Source organism: Coregonus lavaretus (assembly GCF_964263955.1).
Source record: "Coregonus lavaretus genome assembly, chromosome: 37".
Classification (NCBI taxonomy): Eukaryota; Metazoa; Chordata; class Actinopteri; order Salmoniformes; family Salmonidae; genus Coregonus; species Coregonus lavaretus.
In genome coordinates this window covers 10,838,450-10,859,818 of record NC_140024.1, presented here as the reverse complement: position 1 = coordinate 10,859,818, position 21,369 = coordinate 10,838,450, and the positions used below count along the sequence as shown (strand labels likewise).

Sequence of the window (21,369 nt, the reverse complement as noted above, 5' to 3'; positions counted from 1 at the left end):
TGTTTCCAGTCCCATCCATTATCAGTCAGATAGACTCTGTTCCTTGGCTGCCTGAGGGAGTTGGTGCCACAGCTCTCTGCAAGCCAGCCAGTCAGGAGCAGAGGAAGGGTCAGTGCTCTCTCTACGCTTCACAATGTGCTGAGAGATAGAGCAGAGGGCATGATCTTGCCTCTCAGACGGTCGAGCAAGTTGGATGTTTGCGTGCTGCAACTAGTCAGTTTATTTGTGTTTGTATGGGAAGCAGAGCAGAGAATGGCCTACAGGGATAATCCTGGGTTGTTTGTAACACATTTACTCCTCCAGCTTCAGCCCTCCTAATGCAAGGCAGACATCTGAGTCCTCCAGCTACATCCAGCTACATCCACTGCAGCAAATCAAGGCAGGCAGAAAAGGGAGTGGGCGATGAAGCTGCATAAATATTACATCAAAATGAGGGTTGCATGCCAAAAAAGATTTGCATAAATAAAACATAAGACGCTGTGCTATTTACCTGCAATGTTATGTTTTTTTTGTGTTTGTAAAGGCTCACTTCATTCTCTGTAGCTTTGGACTAAATATTGAGGACAGCAGTGTAATTAAGCTGTGTGTGGGTTGTTGTTGGTGTTGGAGTGGCTAAGATCTGAGAACCATAAAATGGTAGAGGCAGGCAGCACAGAGCACCATGCCCAGTCACAGTGTTAAGGGGTTGGTGTGTGAAGAAATGGTAGCTACCAAAACATAAAAGAGCCCAATCCCCTGCCTCCAGAGTGACATATGGCCAATTCATCTGTGGAGAGACACATCATCTGTAGTTCCTCTTCAGAAAGGTCCCCTGTAGCTCAGTTGGTAGAGCATGGTGCTTGCAACGCCAGGGTTGTGGGTTCGTTTCCCACGGGGGGCCAGTATGAAAAATGTATGCACTCACTAACTGTAAGTCGCTCTGGATAAGAGCATCTGCTAAATGACTAAAATGTACAAATGGGAGAGAACAAGTGGCATGCTTTCCGATGGCCTCCTCCACAGCTGAACAACCAACATAAAAAACAACAACTTGCAGTTAAGTGTTGCCATGGTTTCAACTTCAAAGGCCTTGGATGGTAGCGAGAGAATGGAAGGACAGATTGGATTTCTTTTCACTGGGATGGATGGAGCCAGATCCCAGCAGCAGTGGAAGAAAGGCAGGTGCCTTCAAGACAAATATCCCTCCAAAAGCTGCCAGCTTTTCCCAAAGGAAAGCTGGCAGCTGCTCAGATGGGAGGGTGACCTGCCCCAGTCTTGTGCCTGCTGAAGCAGACTTCTGCTGGACAGGAGAGTGTGTCACTGTGTCACACAGAGCTGTGGGCCAATCTGACCCACTGAGCTAACACACACCCCCATCTCTGCTCTGCAGTGACTGGCTGGCCTTGCCACAGGTGGATGTTTCTAAAAGTAGATCCCAGCTGAGTGCCAGTGAATATAAAACATTAATGATACAGGCCAGCCCATGTTTTCATGAGAGGGAGAGGAAATGTATTGTGCCTGGACAGCTTATGAACATTTGGTGTTTCATCTTAGGTTGTATTTTATTTTATCCAATAGGTATAGCTCCCAAAATCATGTACAGAGTCTCCTTGTCTATGGTCTCAACAATACATTGTCAGCACACATGAACTCATTCAAAAACATACACATTTCACTGCATGGGAATACATACCGTGCAAATACTATATTTGTGATCATACTGTTATCAGACTGAGGGAAATGTCCCTTGTAAATGGCCTTTCAAAAGCTAGACTGCCAAAAGCAATTATAACTCTAGAGCTAGTTGAAAGCCAACCAGTAGTGAAGTGATTGAAATGCACAGTGGCTGAGTCTGTTTTGAATATGGCCATCCTCTCTGGCTGCTCCCCATCAGTATTCATAGCAGAGAAGAAATGTAGAAAAGGGGGCGGAAATGGAAGGGGAAACATAACCTCTGTGTTCCAGCAATCCATTACCAACACCATGTGACACGTGCTTTACCCCAATCTGGCCCAACTGAAGCCCTAATGGACTGCTAATTCTGGCCAAATCTCAAACTGCTCTGACTGGGGAGGTAAACAGTATTGATGTCCATGTGGATTTAATAGGCCAATCTGGACCTCACTTTAATTAAAAAGACCAGCATCTTGCACTCACATTTTAACTCCATTTATAAAACTGTTATATCTGTCTGCCCAGATTGCAGACTATCTACAGCAAGAGGTTCCATTTAGAGCACTAATTAAAAAGGTTTCCAGCGGTTATGTCAATACACTGTATAAGCTTTGATGTCTCCATCAGGTTTTTCTATATGCCTGAAACATGAATATAAAGTTTATTCAGATATACTATAACTAGAAAGATCAAATAATATTGATGAATACCTTAAGGGGTTGTTCCCTCTATAGGGCATCATTAAATCCTGACCGTATAAAAATAAAAGAGTGGGTTGTAAACAGAGCTAAAGGACTGTAAACTAACCCACTGGGGAGGAACATGATTACACAGTACCACTGCATCCTACATTACAGTAGCAATAATCCTACTAGATTGGACACTGTCTCCTGGGGTGTAAACAAACACATCTGACACCCTCACTCTGAATCTTCCAAAATGGTTCCTAGAGTCACTGTGAAAACATACAAGATCAAAACAACATTCAAATGAAAAGAAGGGAGGAAGGGATTTGAAATGGGTGGTGCAGTGTGTGTGTGTGTGTGTGTGTGTGTGTGTGTGTGTGTGTGTGTGTGTGTGTGTGTGTGTGTGATGGAAGGCCTGTCTGCTGTCTGTCCGTACCTTGACCCGGCTGACAGCCTCCTGGGCCTGCATCATGCGGATGTTCTTGGACGGGTTCCTCTCAGAGAGCAGCTGGGTGGAGCCCAGGTAGTTAGCAGCAAAGATGATGCCATCAATAAGATCTTCTGGCTCACAGGGCCCTGGAACTGACAGAGAGAGACAGGGAGAAGGGATGGACAGAGAAACGAAGGAGCAGGAGAAGATCAACGCTATTAGATCATATTTATTTTGCAAAACAAAGAAATCTCTGTGTTATTCTAGTTAAGCTCTGAGATGAAAGGTCATATACGTATGAGTATTGGTAGCCTTCTGTATGTACAATTTCAATAAATCAAACACTGCAATTCTGTAGCTGTTGGGTATTATGCAGAGAAACAATCATGGTGGAGGCTTGAGCAGTAAAATGTCCACGGGTGGGAAGGGAGCTGAGAGAGGCACAGGGGGATCAATGTGCCCGTGTGATATGTAGATGTGGACTCTGTGACATCCACTGAGGGATACAATGCACTGTCATGATATCAGAGAGAGTGAAAGAAAGAAACAGCTCAGCCTCCAGGAAGATTAGGCCCTGCCGTTCGCTGCCCAGTGGTGAGAGGGGCCTGGCGAAGAATGCCTTGAAAACATCTCGAACCAAACATACACAGAGGCCTGGGATTGGCCTGCTTAGATATACAGTGGGGGAAAAAAGTATTTAGTCAGCCACCAATTGTGCAATTTCTCCCACTTAAAAAGATGAGAGAGGCCTGTAATTTTCATCATAGGTACACGTCAACTATGACAGACAAATTGAGAATTTTCTTTCCAGAAAATCACATTGTAGGATTTTTTATGAATTTATTTGCAAATTATGGTGGAAAATAAGTATTTGGTCACCTACAAACAAGCAAGATTTCTGGCTCTCACAGACCTGTAACTTCTTCTTTAAGAGGCTCCTCTGTCCTCCACTCGTTACCTGTATTAATGGCACCTGTTTGAACTTGTTATCAGTATAAAAGGCACCTGTCCACAACCTCAAACAGTCACACTCCAAACTCCACTATGGCCAAGACCAAAGAAACACCAGAAACAAAATTGTAGACCTGCACCAGGCTGGGAAGACTGAATCTGCAATAGGTAAGCAGCTTGGTTTGAAGAAATCAACTGTGGGAGCAATTATTAGGAAATGGAAGACATACAAGACCACTGATAATCTCCCTCGATCTGGGGCTCCACGCAAGATCTCACCCCGTGGGGTCAAAATGATCACAAGAACGGTGAGCAAAAATCCCAGAACCACACGGGGGGACCTAGTGAATGACCTGCAGAGAGCTGGGACCAAAGTAACAAAGCCTACCATCAGTAACACACTACGCCACCAGGGACTCAAATCCTGCAGTGCCAGACGTGTCCCCCTGCTTAAGCCAGTACATGTCCAGGCCCGTCTGAAGTTTGCTAGAGTGCATTTGGATGATCCAGAAGAGGATTGGGAGAATGTCATATGGTCAGATGAAACCAAAATATAACTTTTTGGTAAACTCGCCGTGTTTGGAGGACAAAGAATGCTGAGTTGCATCCAAAGAACACCATACCTATTGTGAAGCATGGGGGTGGAAACATCATGCTTTGGGGCTGTTTTTCTGCAAAGGGACCAGGACGACTGATCCGTGTAAAGGAAAGAATGAATGGGGCCATGTATCGTGAGATTTTGAGTGAAAACCTCCTTCCATCAGCAAGGGCATTGAAGATGAAACGTGGCTGGGTCTTTCAGCATGACAATGATCCCAAACACACCGCCCGGGCAACGAAGGAGTGGCTTCGTAAGAAGCATTTCAAGGTCCTGGAGTGGCCTAGCCAGTCTCCAGATCTCAACCCCATAGAAAATCTTTGGAGGGAGTTGAAAGTCCGTGTTGCCCAGCGACAGCCCCAAAACATCACTGCTCTAGAGGAGATCTGCATGGAGGAATGGGCCAAAATACCAGCAACAGTGTGTGAAAACCTTGTGAAGACATTGCCAACAAAGGGTATATAACAAAGTATTGAGAAACTTTTGTTATTGACCAAATACTTATTTTCCACCATAATTTGCAAATAAATTCATTACAAATCCTACAATGTGATTTTCTGGAGAAAAAACATCTCATTTTGTCTGTCATAGTTGACGTGTACCTATGATGAAAATTACAGGCCTCTCTCATCTTTTTAAGTGGGAGAACTTGCACAATTGGTGGCTGACTAAATACTTTTTTTCCCCACTGTAGCTCTCCCACATTGACGAGTAACTCACTGACATGTCTGACATGATGGCTCTCAAGTAAATTGCCCAAATAAAGATAGTGAAAAATGAATATGATAATTCGTCTTCATTTTCAAATGCAGACTCATTCATCTGTTGATCTCTCTCTCTCTCTCTCTCTCTCTCTCTCTCTCTCTCTCTCTCTCTCTCTCTCTCTCTCTCTCTCTCTCTCTCGCTCTCTCTCTCTCTCTCTCTCGCTCTCTCGCTCTCTTGCTCTCTCTCATAATAACATGTTGATCGCATGCAACAGCTGCAAGCTCATATTTTCTCTCGTTAATACGCCACGATCTGTCATTTTGCAACTAGATTTTGAGTGGTTATTAAGGCGCTTGAAATAGAGAGATAAATCTAATATCCTTGGAATGAGCAGATCCCTGCACCCAAAGTGATATAAGCCTCTTACAGGGAATATCTGTTTTGGATGTTGTGAATTTGATGAATTTGATGCATTTTTGTATTTTGATTTCATCCTCAACATATTGAAACATCTGGAGTAGTTATGAGACAGAGTTAAATGAAACAAATGTAGAGGTAGCTTACCATCAACAAAGCTGGGGAAAGATGCAGCTTTCTTTGTTTCCTGAAAAACACAAAGTCTTGATTGAACTCTCTGAAGTAGTGAAACAGAATGAAATATGCATTGTCTCATTTCATGAAACTCAAGGGAAAACCGCCACTGCAAGGCTTTTGGCTTCCACAACAAACAACAGACAACAGACCAACAAACTCCAAAAGCTTCATTCTATCAAAGAAGATGAAGCATTTTTGAACATCAGTTCAAAGTAGCCTATGAAATTGATACAAACCATATTCATGAACAGATAAGGAAGAAAATGTAAGAAACGATGCAAAAACTGAATACATAGAAGTGTGCTACACTCTTCGAAAAAAAGGTGCTATCTAGAACCTAAAAGGGTTCTTCGGCTGTCTCCATAGGATAACCCTTTGAAGAACCCTTTTTGGTTCCAGGTAGAACCCTTTTGGGTTCCATGTAGAAGCCTTTCCACAGAGAGTTCTACATGGAACTCAAAAGGGTCCTACCTGGAAGCAAAAATGGTTCTACCTGGAACCAAAAAGGGTTATCCTACGGGGACAGCCGAACAACCCTTTTGAGAAAAAAAATTCTAAGAGTGTATAGTACAGATCAAAGGAAGTACAACTTCATGGCATCGACCTGATTGTAAACAGTGGTCCATGTTAACATGCAAGGTCATGACATGCCTAAATCTTCAGATGTGAAACACTACTGTATATCAATACTTCTACAGAGCTCTGCATGATATAGCCACACATTAAAGCACTCTGAGTTATGGCCATCACTTGAAAGACATGCCACTCAAATGGAGGGTCCAGGCTGAAATATGAGTGGCCGTTCATTACAGTCTGTGAGGAAGGCCCAGGAGCACTATCAATCCACTTGATAACTTAAAGGGAAACAACATCCTAGTATATGTTGGTACACTTATGCTATAGTGGCCTCCCGCAAATATACACCCAGCTGTTGCTTTGCCGATACTTAAATGCTTCCGTATCATACTAGACAACCTTTAAAGTGAAGATGTGCCTCGCTCTGCAGTTCGGCTGTGCTCTCCAGGCTTAGTGCTGTCGTGTGAATGAAAGCCTGGCCGGACAAAACCATGTTAGGATGATCAGTCAAGTCTGGGTTGGGCAGAGGAGAGGGCTCTTATGGAGGTTGTTCAGAGCAGAAAGGGCTGTGTCTCTGAGCGTCATTTCAACAGTCAGGTCAAGGTTGAGTGGTTTTCCCTGATGTAAACACACAGCTTGCTGCTCCCAACCAGTGGTTTGACTGCTGAGTCAAAAAAGGGCACAGCCAATTACCTTCCTTTCAGAGCAATGGAAGTGGGGGAGGAGGATAGCAGCATTGTACAGAATGTCCCTGAGAGAAATGTCCACATTAATAACAGTGGTGATTTCCTTAAGCAAACTGGACAACCACACTGTGTTAGCTGGAGACAGGGACTTCATTAATTCATAAACACAGTTAATTGATTCTCATAAATCCTCTGGGACTGGCCTTTTAACTATCCCAAAGCCTAGGACCAAGAGGCATGGAGAGGCAGCCTTTAGTTATTATGCCCCCAGCCTCTGGAACAGCCTGCCAGAGAACCTGAGGGGGGCCGAAACTGTGGACATGTTTAAAAGAGATCTTAAAACACATATTTTTAGCTTTGCTTTTCCTTAGGGTGCTTTTTAGTTGTTCAGTTTGTTATTTTGTTATTTATCTTATGTTTGTTGTGTATTACATATTTCAGCTTTTATTTGAATTGTTTTTTATACGTTGTCACGGTTTCGGCCGAGGCTGCTCCTCTTCCTTGTTCGGGCAGGCTTCGGCGGTCGTCGTCTCCGGAGTACTAGCTGCCACCGTTCTATGTTTCATGTTCTGTTGGTTTTGTCTGTTTCATAACACCTGTCCCTTATTTGTGTCTTAATTGTTTCCCTTATTTAGTTCGTGTGTTTGGGTCAGGTGTTATGCGTGATTGTTTTGTGTCAGACTGCCTCGTTAGGGTATTTTCTCTCGTTGTTGGCTTGTCCCGAGAGTTCGCACTGCGTGCGCTTTTCTGGTGTTTTACGCATTGTGTTTTGTGCGTAATTGTTTTGCGCCACCCGGTTGGGTTGGCGACTATTTTGTTCACGTGTTTAACGTACTATAAAGTCTATTGAAGTCATCCTGGATCCTGCGCTTGATTCCTTCCACTCATCTACACACACCACTCTGACAGAATCACGCATCACACCCATGGAATCAGCAGGAGCGACCGCGCCGACGGCCGAGATGGCTGAACGTCTTCGTGGTCAGGAGGACCGCATCAACCAGGTCTGTCATGCCCTGGAGGGGGTGATGAATACTCTGCACCGATGGGAGACCAGCGGGGTTCCCACACCTCCAGGAACCGAACCAGCCCCATCGGCCAGCCCCCCCGTCTCATCTCCGGAACCTAGTAGGATTCGGCTCTCGCTCCCGAGGGCGTACGACGGCTCCACTGCCGGGTGTCAAGGATTCCTGCTGCAGGTGGAGCTCTACCTCGCCACCGTCCACCCGGCGCCCTCGGGACACGAGAGCGTCTCAGCCCTCATCTCCTGTCTCACCGGCAAGGCGTTGGAGTGGGCCAACGCCGAGTGGAGGAGAATGGACGCCGCTACTACGAACTATGCGGAGTTCTCCCGCCGCTTCCGTGCTGTGTTCGACCATCCACCGGAAGGGAAGGCGGCGGGGGAACGTCTGTTCTACCTCCGACAGGGGATGAGGAGCGCCCAGGACTTTGCCTTAGAGTTCCGGACCCTAGCGGCTGATGCAGGGTGGAATGGGCGGGCCCTTATCGACCATTTCCGCTGCAGCCTCCGGGAGGACGTCCAGCGAGAGTTGGCGTGCAGGGACACGTCGTTGACGTTCGACCAGCTGGTCGACATGGCCATCCGGCTGGATACCCTGCTCGCCACCCGTGGGCGTCCCGGAGGGGGGGGTTCGCTCATTCCACTCTCCAGCACCTCCGAGCCGAGCCCTATGGAGCTCGGAGGTGCTGGCGCTAGGGAACGGAGGAGGAGGAGCCCGAGGGGACCTGGCCCTTGCACCAACTGTGGTCGTGGAGGACACACCGCGGCTAGGTGTTGGGGCGGGTCCTCCAGTGAGGGAGATGGCAGGTCACGCATTGGGGGGTCCCCCCAGGTGAGTAGGCGCCCTGCTTACCCAGAGCTTTCTGTCGTGCACCTAACCTTGCCTGTTTGTTTCCCACAGGTTGCACCTCGTTCCCAGCATAAGGCGCTGGTAGATTCAGGCGCAGCTGGGAATTTTGTAGATCGCCAGTTCTGTGTAGAGTTAGGGATTCCCCTCCTTCCAGTGGATAAACCTTTCCCCGTCCATGCCCTAGATAGCCGTCCGTTAGGGTCTGGGTTGATTAGGGAAGTCACAGCACCCATTCAGATGACGGCGCAGGAGGGTCATGAGGAGATAATTCAGCTCTATCTGATTGACTCTCCTGCGTATCCGGTAGTGCTGGGTCTTCCCTGGTTGATGACTCATGACCCTATTATTAGGTGGCGAGAGAAAGCTCTTAAAGGGTGGTCTGCTCAATGTGAGGGGCGGTGTCTGGGTGTTTCCATAGGGGCGACCTCGGTGGAGAGTCCGAATCTAATGCCAGCACTGCAGATTCCCCCCGAGTATGAGGATTTGGCACTGGCGTTCAGTAAGACTCGGGCGGCGCAGCTGCCGCCTCATAGACGGGGGGATTGTGCGATAGATCTCCAGTCAGGAGCAGCTCTCCCGCGGAGCCATGTGTATCCCTTGTCTCAAGAGGAGAGAAAGGCTATGGAGACATACATCTCTGAGTCTCTGAGACAGGGATACATACGGCCCTCCGTTTCACCCGCTTCCTCAAGTTTCTTTTTTGTAAAGAAAAAGGATGGAGGTCTGCGCCCGTGTATTGATTACCGCGGTCTCAATCAGATCACAGTGAAGTACAGCTATCCACTTCCTCTGATTGCGACTATGACGGAGTCACTGCACGGTGCGCAGTTCTTTACAAAATTGGATCTTAGGAGCGCATATAACTTGGTACGCATTCGAGCGGGCGATGAATGGAAGACAGCGTTTAGCACGACTTCCGGACACTACGAGTATCTAGTCATGCCATATGGGTTGATGAATGCTCCCTCAGTCTTCCAATCCTTCGTTGATGAGATTTTCCGGGACATGCAGGGACAGGGAGTAGTTGTGTACATCGACGACATTCTGGTGTATAGTCCTACCCGTGCTGAGCATGTAGCCCTGGTGCGCCGAGTATTGAGGAGGCTGTTGGAGCATGACCTATATGTCAAGGCAGAGAAATGTCTGTTTTTCCAGAAGTCGGTCTCCTTTCTGGGTTACCAGTTGTCTGCGTCAGGGGTGAAGATGGAGGTAGACCGGGCGTCAGCTGTGCGTAATTGGCAGACCCCAACCACTGTGAAGGAGGTGCAACGGTTCTTGGGTTTTGCGAATTATTACCGGAGGTTTATCGGGGGTTTTGGACAGGTGGCAGCTCCCATAACGTCTCTGTTAAAGGGGGGTCCGGTGCGCTTGCGGTGGTCAGCTGAGGCGGACAGGGCATTTGGGAGACTAAAGGACCTGTTTACCTCGGCGCCGGTGTTGGCGCATCCGGATCCTTCTTTACCGTTCCAAGTAGAGGTGGACGCGTCAGAGGCCGGGATAGGGGCCGTTCTTTCCCAGCGTTCTGGCACTCCACCTAAACTCCGTCCCTGTGCGTTCTACTCTAAGAAGCTCAGTCCGGCGGAGCGGAATTATGACGTAGGAGACAGGGAGCTGTTAGCCGTGGTACAGGCCCTAAAGGTGTGGCGGCATTGGCTCGAGGGGGCTCAACACCCTTTCCTCATTCTAACTGACCATCGTAACCTGGAGTACATCCGGGCAGCTAGGAGACTGAATCCTCGCCAGGCTCGTTGGACTATGTTCCTAGCCCGGTTTGTGTTTAAGATCACATACATCCCTGGGTCCCAGAACGGGAAGGCAGATGCTCTGTCTCGGCGGTATGACGCAGAGGAGAGGTCAGTTGAGTCCACGCCCATACTACCGGAGTCTTGTCTGGTTGCTCCGGTGGTGTGGGAGGTTGATGGTGAGATCGAGCGGGCGTTACGCACCGACCCGAGTCCTCCACAGTGTCCTGTGGGTCGGACGTACGTTCCGCTCGAGGTACGCGATCGCCTCATTTGTTGGGCTCATACGTCCCCCTCCTCTGGCCATCCGGGTATCGGCCGGACAGTGCACTGCCTTAGCACGAAGTACTGGTGGCCAACGTTAGCTAGGGATGTGAGGATTTATGTCTCCTCCTGTTCGGTGTGTGCCCAGTGTAAGGCGCCCAGACATTTGCCCAGGGGTAAGTTACAACCCCTGCCTATTCCACAACGACCCTGGTCCCACCTCTCGGTGGATTTTGTTACCGACCTCCCCCCCTCACAGGGGAATACTACCATCCTGGTCGTTGTGGATCGGTTCTCTAAGGCCTGTCGTCTCCTTCCCATGCCGGGTCTACCCACTGCCCTACAGACCGCTGAGGCTCTGTTCACCCATGTCTTCCGGCATTACGGGGTACCCGAGGATATAGTGTCTGACCGAGGCCCCCAGTTCACCTCTAGGGTGTGGAGAGCATTTATGGAACGGTTGGGGGTTTCGGTAAGCCTTACCTCGGGGTACCACCCGGAGAGTAATGGGCAGGTTGAACGTGTCAACCAGGATGTGGGTAGGTTTCTGAGGTCATACTGTCAGGGCCGGCCGGAGGAGTGGGCGAGATATGTGCCCTGGGCCGAGATGGCACAGAACTCTCTTCGCCACTCCTCCACCCAACTAACCCCTTTTCAGTGTGTATTAGGGTACCAGCCGGTTCTGGCACCATGGCATGAGAGCCAGATCGAGGCCCCCGCTGTGGATGAGTGGGTGCGGCGCTCGGAGGAGACGTGGGACGCTGCACACGTCCATCTGCAGCGTGCCATACGTCGACAGAAGACGAGCGCCGACCTACACCGCAGTGAGGGGCCAGTGTACGCACCTGGAGATCGAGTCTGGCTCTCAACCAGAAACCTGCCCCTCCGCCTGCCCTGCCGGAAGCTGGGTCGGCGGTTTGTGGGGCCATTTAAAGTCCTGAGGAGATTGAACGAGGTGAGTTATAGGTTAGAACTACCTGTTGATTACAAAAATATTAACCCCTCGTTCCATGTGTCTCTCCTCAGGCCGGTGGTAGCTGGTCCACTCCAGGACTTTGAGATTGAGGAGACTCCTCCGCCCCCGTTGGACATCGAGGGGGCTCCGGCGTACACCGTGAGGTCCATCCTGGATTCTAGACGCCGGATGGGGGGTCTTCAATATCTCGTGGAGTGGGAGGGGTACGGCCCGGAGGAGCGGTGCTGGGTGCCAAGGAGGGACGTCTTAGACCAGTCCCTACTGACCGATTTCCATCGGGGTCATCCTGCGCGCCCTGCTCCGCGTCGTCCGGGTCGTCCCCGAGCTCCGGGTCGGCGCACGGCTGGAGCCGCGCGTCAAGGGGGGGGTACTGTCACGGTTTCGGCCGAGGCTGCTCCTCTTCCTTGTTCGGGCAGGCTTCGGCGGTCGTCGTCTCCGGAGTACTAGCTGCCACCGTTCTATGTTTCATGTTCTGTTGGTTTTGTCTGTTTCATAACACCTGTCCCTTATTTGTGTCTTAATTGTTTCCCTTATTTAGTTCGTGTGTTTGGGTCAGGTGTTATGCGTGATTGTTTTGTGTCAGACTGCCTCGTTAGGGTATTTTCTCTCGTTGTTGGCTTGTCCCGAGAGTTCGCACTGCGTGCGCTTTTCTGGTGTTTTACGCATTGTGTTTTGTGCGTAATTGTTTTGCGCCACCCGGTTGGGTTGGCGACTATTTTGTTCACGTGTTTAACGTACTATAAAGTCTATTGAAGTCATCCTGGATCCTGCGCTTGATTCCTTCCACTCATCTACACACACCACTCTGACATACGTTTTTTCCTGTAAAGCACATTGTGTTGCATTCCATGTCTGAAATGTGCTGTATAAATAAAGCTTGATTTGATTTGATGATAAATAATCTGTATGATAATAATCAGAAGAAAATCCCTTCACACCCATGACACGGGCTCTGAAGGCAAGCACAGGACGGTAATCCTATGTATTCCACATAATATCATCTGTCACAATGAGTTTGGACTGCTGCCTCAGACGAGCCAGGTCCAGACAGAGACAGTTTACCTCCGGGACATTGTTGTTCTCCAGCGGCACGTTGAGGTCAGAGCGCTGCTGTTTCCTGGGCTGCTCTGCACCGTTTGTCATCTGTGGGGGTTAAACCAGGGGTTAAACAGGGACCAGCGGGCAACAGAGAGTTAATAGTACATTTCCAAGCAGACAGTAGAAATGAAAAAAAAAGGGCCGGTCCCTTAGGGAGCTACAGCTAACATACATTAGTAATACAGTCCGGTACAGTTCTCTATGGGTCGGAGAAAAGAGAGTAGGTGTAATGAAAAAAAAATATGGTCATGCTATTATTAGACATTAATTGAGTTCAGTAACACGTATTTCTCTGAATTACACACACAACATAATAGTGTTTGAGTACCGCTATAGTCATGACAGTTCACATTTACTTTGCAAAGCATGGTAAAGCAAAGCATGATAAAGATTATGAAATTAAAGATTATGAAATTGCTCTAATTTCATATTAACATAATTCAACAATCCTTCTATTTACAGCAACAGCACAATCATAAATCCTGATTAGTATTCAACATCTACACATCAGCTTGAACAAACAGTAATTAATTAATAATCATTTCCATTTGTTGTTTGACAGGATAAAACAAATATCTGCCCTGAGGAAGGAGGAAGTATCCAGCCTGAATCTGATGTTTTCAAACACTTCAGTGAGACTTAAACACAGTACCTGAACGCTGAAAGCATTTTGCAAAACATTTACAACTGCTGCGTAAAATCACAAACAGTCACCGAATTTAACCTGGGCAGTAGATTTTTTATTTTGGTTGTCAGTGACTGTTCTGCACAATATGTGCTTGCTTCCAATATAATCCAGTTATGTGGCCTGTCCCACTTCTCTCCAACAACACAGTAAAGAGAACACACACAGACACATACAACCATACACACTGTTATGCATAACACACATCCACACAATGGAGCAGGTGTGTATCAGCATGCTGCCGTCCCATACCGCAGGGCACACATAGGCTCTCCCCTCACCTCACCATCTGGCTGGGCTGGGGGCGAGCATGGCAGGACTCAGAGAGCGGCTTGGGGGAGGACAGGAAGAGGCTATGTGTGTGTGTGTGTGTGTGTGTGTGTGTGTGTGTGTGTGTGTGTGTGTGTGTGATTGTGTGTGTGTGTGTGTGTGTGTGTGTGTGTGTGTGTGTGTGTGTGTGTGTGTTTGTGTGTGTGTGTGTGTGGAATACAAGAACAGGCTGGATCTGAATGAGGGCAGTGGGCGTGGGAGATGGAGAGGGGAGCTCAAGGTGTCTGGCTGTGGCTGGGGGATGGGTCTCCAGCTGGGGGAAGGGAAGGATCTCACTAGCTACACTATAGCTACAATGCAATAACCTGCCTGTCAACCACCTCACACATAATAAATATCTCCCTATCACAAATCTTGTTTTAATCAGTTCCAATGGCATAGGTCTGCTCCAGAATCTGAACATAACCTGACCGTACATCTTATGTATTAAACACATGCCGTGACCCCACTCTCCAAGGGTGTCTCAGGGGGAGTGGGATATGCAAAAAAAAACATTTCCATTTCACCACACACTGTACAGGTTACACACTTGTACGTGTGTGAAACAGGACAAATATAAGCAACCCCGATTTGACCTTTAATGTATAACGTTACTCTATACAGATCTCTCCCTGAGGGCATTGGACCATCCCCCACTAAGGTAAAGTGTAAAGAAGGAGGACCATGGTTTAAGGGTTGGTTTAGTCCTTTTAAAATGGATAGTTTGATAAATGCCCCAAAATCTAGACGATTAAAAACCCAAGTCATGTTTATCCAGGAGATTAGTGTTTGAATCGGAAAAATGAAGTCTGAAAATAACTTTGATCACTCTGCCCTTAAACTCCCTGTAAAATGTGGAAGAGAGATTAAACGTTGGACTTATATTCTGACAACCTTCTCAACACCTAAACTGTATGCCTGACTTTTCATTCACATCATTTCAATAGAGTAGATTCAATGAGCGTGTGTATAAAATACCCATCAAAATGGCCTCTCCCTCTCACCTGTTCTTGAGCCCACCGCTGTCGCTCCTCAGGGGTGCGGGAGCGAACCTTGAAGCCCCTCTGGAGATCAGGGTTGTTGTGCCGTGTGGAGGGGAGGTTGAGGGACTTGGGTCTGCTGTCGTGGCGGTGTGGGGTTGGGGTGTAGGGGGCAGGCTCAGGCTTGGCATGGGCCTCAGGAGGGTGGTAATCACTGGGTGCACCGTCTTGCACCAGCTCCTCAGGGCTCTGGTCAGTACCACCACTGCTCAGGCTACCCATGCTCATACTCATCTTGATCTCTGCCACTATCTGGTCAATGTCCTCCTCCCCCGTCTCCTCCCCCGTCTCCCCCTCCACTACCACCTTACGGCCACGGTATGGAGACCGCGGTACGTGAACCACAGAGTTCCCATTGTCCTCCTCTGGCGCATAGCAGTCCCCAGTGTAGCCAACCCCAGCTCTCTCCTCCTCTACCACCTCCTCATCGTTAGGAAGGTACTCCTCCCCCTCCTCTTCTTCCTCCTCTGTGGGTGCGGGGGACTCATGCAGGATGGCGGCGGGGTGAGGGTGGTGGTCCAGGATGGGCTCCGGCCGCCCGTCGTAGATCTGTTCATCTGGGTCCTGCTCTACCACCTCACAGCGCACCTCCCCCACCTCCACCCCCCCTTCTCCCTCCACCCACTCCTCCACCGCCTCCTGGCACTCGTCTGTGTCGGCCGGCGGCTCAGCCCGGACGTGCTGCACGGTGCTGGCGGTATAGTCAGCCTCGGCCTCATTGCAGTCCATGCTGCCCTCCAGGTAGCTGTCATCCTCAGGGCAATAGCGGATGTAGTAGGTGACGCCCTCGTCCTCCTCCGGCAGACCTTCATCATAGTCCTCCTCCTCTGAGGTGTTGTTTACATAGTCAGAGCTGGAGTCTCCGTCCAGGCTGTCAGCGTGGTCGTGGCGGTGGCCTTGGCATCCTGCATGGTCGTGGTGGTCATTGATGTGACTCTGGACATGGCCATGGTCGTGGTCATGGCAGTCTACATCGTCGTGACCATGACAGTCTGCATGCTCGTGGTCGTGGCCATGGCACTCTGCATGGTCGTCGCTGTGACTGTGGTCATCATGGTCCTGGCAGTCTGGGTGATCGTGGTCATGGCTGTGTTCATGCTCGTGTTCCGGCTCCGGTGTAGTAGGTGTGGCCGGCCGGCTGTCCGTCAGCTCTGGCTTCAGGCCCTGCTGGCGGCAGTAGTGGACCTCCTCCTCCTCCTCCTCCTCCCCCTCCCCAGGCCCCTCCTCATGGTCCTGGCTGTGCTGCTCTGGGGGGTAGGCGGCAGGGCAGGGGGGCCGGGCGGGGGGCTCCACCATGCTGCAGCTGGAGCCACTGGTCCCTGGCCTCTTCCTATGAGCCATCGCTGGCGCTGGCTGCTTACAGGCCATGCATCTCAACTGTCCTCAGTCCTACAGAATGCAGAAAGACAGAACCACACCATTAGAGCTATACTGCCACAGTACAATCATCACAAATAACATTTCAATGAAATACAGTACAGGAAGGCTATAAAGATACAGTTTTGTAAGTGTTATGCAGCCCCCCTCCCCCAGTGAGTGAGCCTTTTAGACACAGTGACCACTGTGTTGTCCTACTGTGAAAACCTGTTCGGGCCAATTAGAGATGCACTATGACTGACAGCTAGGAAGGAAAGGCACGGAGGATGTTTACCTTTTCCTCATCACAACAGAAAGACATAGTGAGGGAACCAGTGCTTTTAACCACCGCTCTACCCAAAATTACAACCAACTAATTGCAGCATTACTGCAAAAATTGAATAGGCAAGTGGAAGGAGGAGAAAGTAAGGAACTTGTCTGTCGGCCCTGCATTAAAGACCAAAGTTGGTTAAAGAAAATTGTGATAAATAAAAAAGGATACCAGTTTCATTTAAGGACCAAAAATTGACAGCTGTGCCATATAGATTGCAAAATGGTTGGGAAGAGATTTTTGATGTTCCGATTCCATAGCACATGGATTATGAACTGATACACAAAATGATGCCGGATTCAAAACTTTTTTTTTTTTCAATTTAAATTATTATACAAAATTCTTGCAATCAATAGAATGTTATATAAATGGAGGATACAACCATCCCAGCTCTGCAGATTTTGCTGCGAAGAGACAGAATCATTCGATTATTTGTTTTGGTACTGTCCATATGTAGCTTGTTTTTGGTCGCAGGTTCAGGAATGGCTGAAGAATTGCAACATTTAACTGGAGCTAACACTGCAAATAACACTGCTGGGTGATTTGAAAAGTCATATTCAATCGATAAATAATGTAATAATACTCTTAGCAAAAATGTTTATTTTTAATTTACAATCTTTAGAAATTATGAGAATAGAACGGTTCAGAACTTTTGTAAAACACCATAGCAAAGTTGAAAAATATATGGCAAATAGAAATCAAAACTGGATGGTCTTCAGAGATAGATGGGAGGGGTTGAGGGTAGCTGAAGGATGGGACTAAAAACAAACAAAAGATAACTATTGTAAAAATATACTGTGTCCGTAAAATGTATATAGTATGTATAAGCTGGAAGTAGAAACCTAAGTGTTGTTGTCCATTAGTTCACTTCGATTCGGGGAGGGGTGGTAGGGTTAGGGGAAAATAATAAAGTAAAATATATATATTTTTTAAATATATATTTCATATAAATGTATGTATTTACAAAAAATATATATATGGGGGATTGGAAATAATGCAGACAATTACATTGATGGCAGCCACAAGCTATCTGCAATATCAAAGCTAATATATCCCCTAAATGTTTTTACAAAAGAATACAATAAAAAATATTAAAGGCTTTTAACCACATACACACCTCATGTGAAACCACATCTACCCCCAGGAGTCCCCAGCATATTACAACTAGCATTGTAGTCGCATTGAGCTCAGTATGGAAACACAATTCCAAACAAACATAATGTGCATCTCACTGTGGTAATGATCAGGATAACTAGTCTGACAGTCTGTGGCTCTGTGCATACCTCTAAGTTAGCTCTAACTCATCCTAACATAGCATCCATGCCTTTACAAAAGGCTGATGCACATTGATTCCCCTGCTGAACACAAACCCCTCTCAACCTGGGACACAGGATCTCTTCACCACTGAAAGACCTGATCAATTACTGCTATTGAGTCACACAGGTTCTCTAGTGGCTTACCCACACCCAGACCCACACTTAAGTGCTTACTTAGCACTACTGCATTAGCCTTGACACAACACAGAACTCTGCTCAATACAGCGCTTTGCATTGAGTTCTGTTTGGCCCGCGGACAAACGTCTGAGGCAAGAGAATGAAACAAAGAGGGAGCCTGCCTTTACCTTAAGCTAACTGGACTCCGACAGTCATACGATCCATACTCAAACGGAGGTCATCTCTACACAGAGGCCTGTGAATATTCACTCCTAACATCGGGAGAGATTGGCGAGATGTTCAGTCTCCCAGAGTATCTGGGCTGGTATTGATCTGCACACAGCAGGGTGGATAATGGCTCGCCTGGGAGATTGGGATCATTCTCCTAATTCAGATTGCTAGAATCATTGTTAGGGTGCGGCCACGAGGCGAGCAGGGAGAGATTATGTTGGGGTATTTCTGGTGCTTCCGCACGCAGGCCCCTAAACAAATTCAACAATCTCATTAAAAAGCTATCAAACAGTGAAGGGAGGGTATAAATCATGTGAGAAGCCATTAATAGAGGACGCACACACACAAGGCTGGGAAGACGAGTGCCAGCACAAAAACATTAGATGAGTATTAAAATACTGCGATTTAAAAGAGAGAGTGAGGGAACCTTGTGTCCCACTTTCTCTCCTCCTCTCCTCTACGTTAGTTCCACCTGTCTCATCTCCACCAGTTGCCACTAACAACTGGCCCCTCTTCTCTCTCTCTCTCTGCCCATAATTACGTTTTCCATCACCGGTGATTGCAAAGGCTAATTATCCCTCAATCCAGCATCCACAGAGAGGCAGAGGCCCTCTCCCCATCTCCCTGTCCGTCAGGAGGCTCTGTCTGGGGGGTGCCCTAGGTAGAGCTCCAGAAGCACACATACACAGTCACACATTTACAGAACACATGATTCCCCATTCAACCCAGCTTTCTATCGTTATAGTGGGTACAATAGGAAATGTGAAAACGACACATGCTGTAGATATCTGACTTGCAGAGACTCATACAGGGCAATAATAATAAGGCATGTAACTATATGTCCTACCTCTGTCTCTGGTCCTGAGCAGTAGTAGTGTTGTAGTGATACAGGCGTGTAGCCCTGCCTTACCCCATCCCCCACCAGCTGCTCTCCTCTACGCTCCTCCTTCCTCCTCCTCCTCCCGGCTCCCCCTATTATTTTCAGTATCTTCTAGCAGCCAGCCCTGCCTTGCCCACTCCCAATGGGGAATTATTGGTAGCTAAGAGTAACTGCCTCCCATTGGTACCAATGACCTTTCACTTCCTCTTTGTTTGGTTTTGAATAAATCCACCCCTCTTTTTTTACTGTTGACTGAAGATTTCTACCAAGAGTGTGTATGTTTTACCTCTCCTTCAATGTATTCTGTCTGCCTGTATCTATTTTGTATGTGCAGAGTGTCTGTGTGTCTACCTACCTATCAATAGAATTGCTGAGGTGTGAATCATTCAATCCTCCCAGTCCCCAAATAGCTTTCCCAAATTCTGCTTTGTTTGAGCTGAGCTGTTTGAATTACAGACTTGACAGCTTTTATTGAATTTGAATATATTACCATGTGAATGATGACCTATCACAACAAATACATAATACATCTGTCCTACCTGTTCAGGGACATGTGTATTCTGTCCCCTGGTATACCCCTAATTCAAAATGAAATATAATGCAGAACGATCTGCATAGCGAACAACATTTTTCCCCTAGACATCTACTCTCACAAAGATATCCTCCTCTGAACGACACATAACCATGTCAATGTGAATCCTGACACCAGCCAGTGCCACATGCCTATTGTGTCCAAGTCCCAAGTCTCTCTCATCTGATTGCAGTAAAATATGTGACAGGCCTGACGACTAAACCCTGGTACAAATCACAGTTGGTACTTTTTGAACAAGCAGCCTTAATGAGAATAGTGACTATGAGCATCACAGTGAGGAAATGACTAGAAAGCTCATAAAAACAGCACTACAGTCCAATAGAGATGTTTTCTCCCATGTGCTTCCTATAATTAGGACATTCTAATATGTATGTCAAAAGAGGAATATCAAAGTGGTTTCTCTATGGCTGTTCCCGGGTGATGTGGAGCTTATGCTGTATCTTTGTGTAACACAACTACTGTCCATGCCCATGTTTTTCATAATATGACTTACTGTATCTACCTGTGAAGGAGGTTTATCCGTTTCTTTCACAGCAGCCCAACCATTCTATTACTTAACTTGACAACAAGGAAACAATTATGTTTATATTCTACTGGATTTATTTAAATGAGCCTATAGTTTGCTGGATGTACAGTACAGATAAAATGAAAACAAGACTGGTGTTAACAGAGACACAGTGGCATTGGCAGCCCCTATATCGTATTGCAGGCAACAACAGTGAAATGGATCCCAACTAATTGGCCCTAATCATGCTAGTAATTGCACTTTAGCGCTTGTTTGATTAGATATATAAAACGCCTCCTTTGTAAACCCCAGTAGGATGGCTTAATCACTTCCTTTCCAAACAAGCTGCAGTGTGTTTTCTCTGTCCTTTCAACTGCCACTGCATCTTGCTCACATTGCAATAGAGAAACCTATCAGATTATTGATCAACATCCACTGTAGAAACTCCACTCCACACATGACAGGATCATGTTCAAAGATCAGTCTCACACACCACAGTTCTGTATAGGGTAAAGTATGACCAACAGACAGCCCAAAAAATGTAAGTGTCTATAGACGGGTTAGCTGACAACGTCACGAAAACAATGCGCACCCTTCAATGGGGCAGATGGCAGTGTGTTGTTGTGATTCTGGATGGCCAGATAGCTAGCAACAATGACAAGAAGCCCACAGTATGGCATTAAGCGAAATAATCCTACATTAGATAGCCTTATCCTTGTCAAACCCCATTCAAAAGGGTCAGTCTCTAGACTTTATGATGTGCTACGGGCCCACATAGAGGTAACCACAGACACTATTAAAAGGGCTTGGGAGCAGGAACTTGGTTCAGATATCTCAGATGAGGACTGGGTAGAAGCTCTCAGGAATATAAACCACACAGTTCAGTGAATGCCAGACACTACCTTTTTCAGTTTAAGGTGATACACAGGTTACATTACTCAAAGGTTCAACCACTGTGTGAGAGGTGGAAGCAGGATGAGGGGACTTTGACCCACTTATTTTGGACATGTCCTAAGTTACATGTTTACTGGGCTCTCATTTTTGACTACTTATCTAAAGCCTTTGAAAGAGTTATAGACCCAGACCCATTGATGGCTCTGTTTGGTACAGTTGGGAATAACCAGGAAGGGAAGGCTGTCTCTCTTTGTACTCTATTAGCCAAAAGGCTCATATTGCA

The 21,369-nt window shown here is 47.4% G+C and overlaps 1 protein-coding gene across 1 annotated transcript in view; it reads right to left on the bottom strand.

Moving 5' to 3' along the window:
- apba2b (amyloid beta (A4) precursor protein-binding, family A, member 2b) overlaps positions 1 to 16,232 on the bottom strand; it is a gene marked incomplete at its 5' end in the record, with an annotated part of 28,950 nt that extends 12,718 nt beyond the window's left edge. Inside the window, 4 exons of the mRNA XM_084154228.1 lie at positions 2,776 to 2,921; positions 5,588 to 5,627; positions 12,798 to 12,875; positions 14,829 to 16,232. Of these exons, the coding sequence (XP_084010354.1) occupies positions 2,776 to 2,921; positions 5,588 to 5,627; positions 12,798 to 12,875; positions 14,829 to 16,232 (1,668 nt within the window). The remainder of the gene's footprint in view (positions 1 to 2,775; positions 2,922 to 5,587; positions 5,628 to 12,797; positions 12,876 to 14,828) is intronic.
- Between the last annotated feature and the right edge of the window lie 5,137 nt (positions 16,233 to 21,369).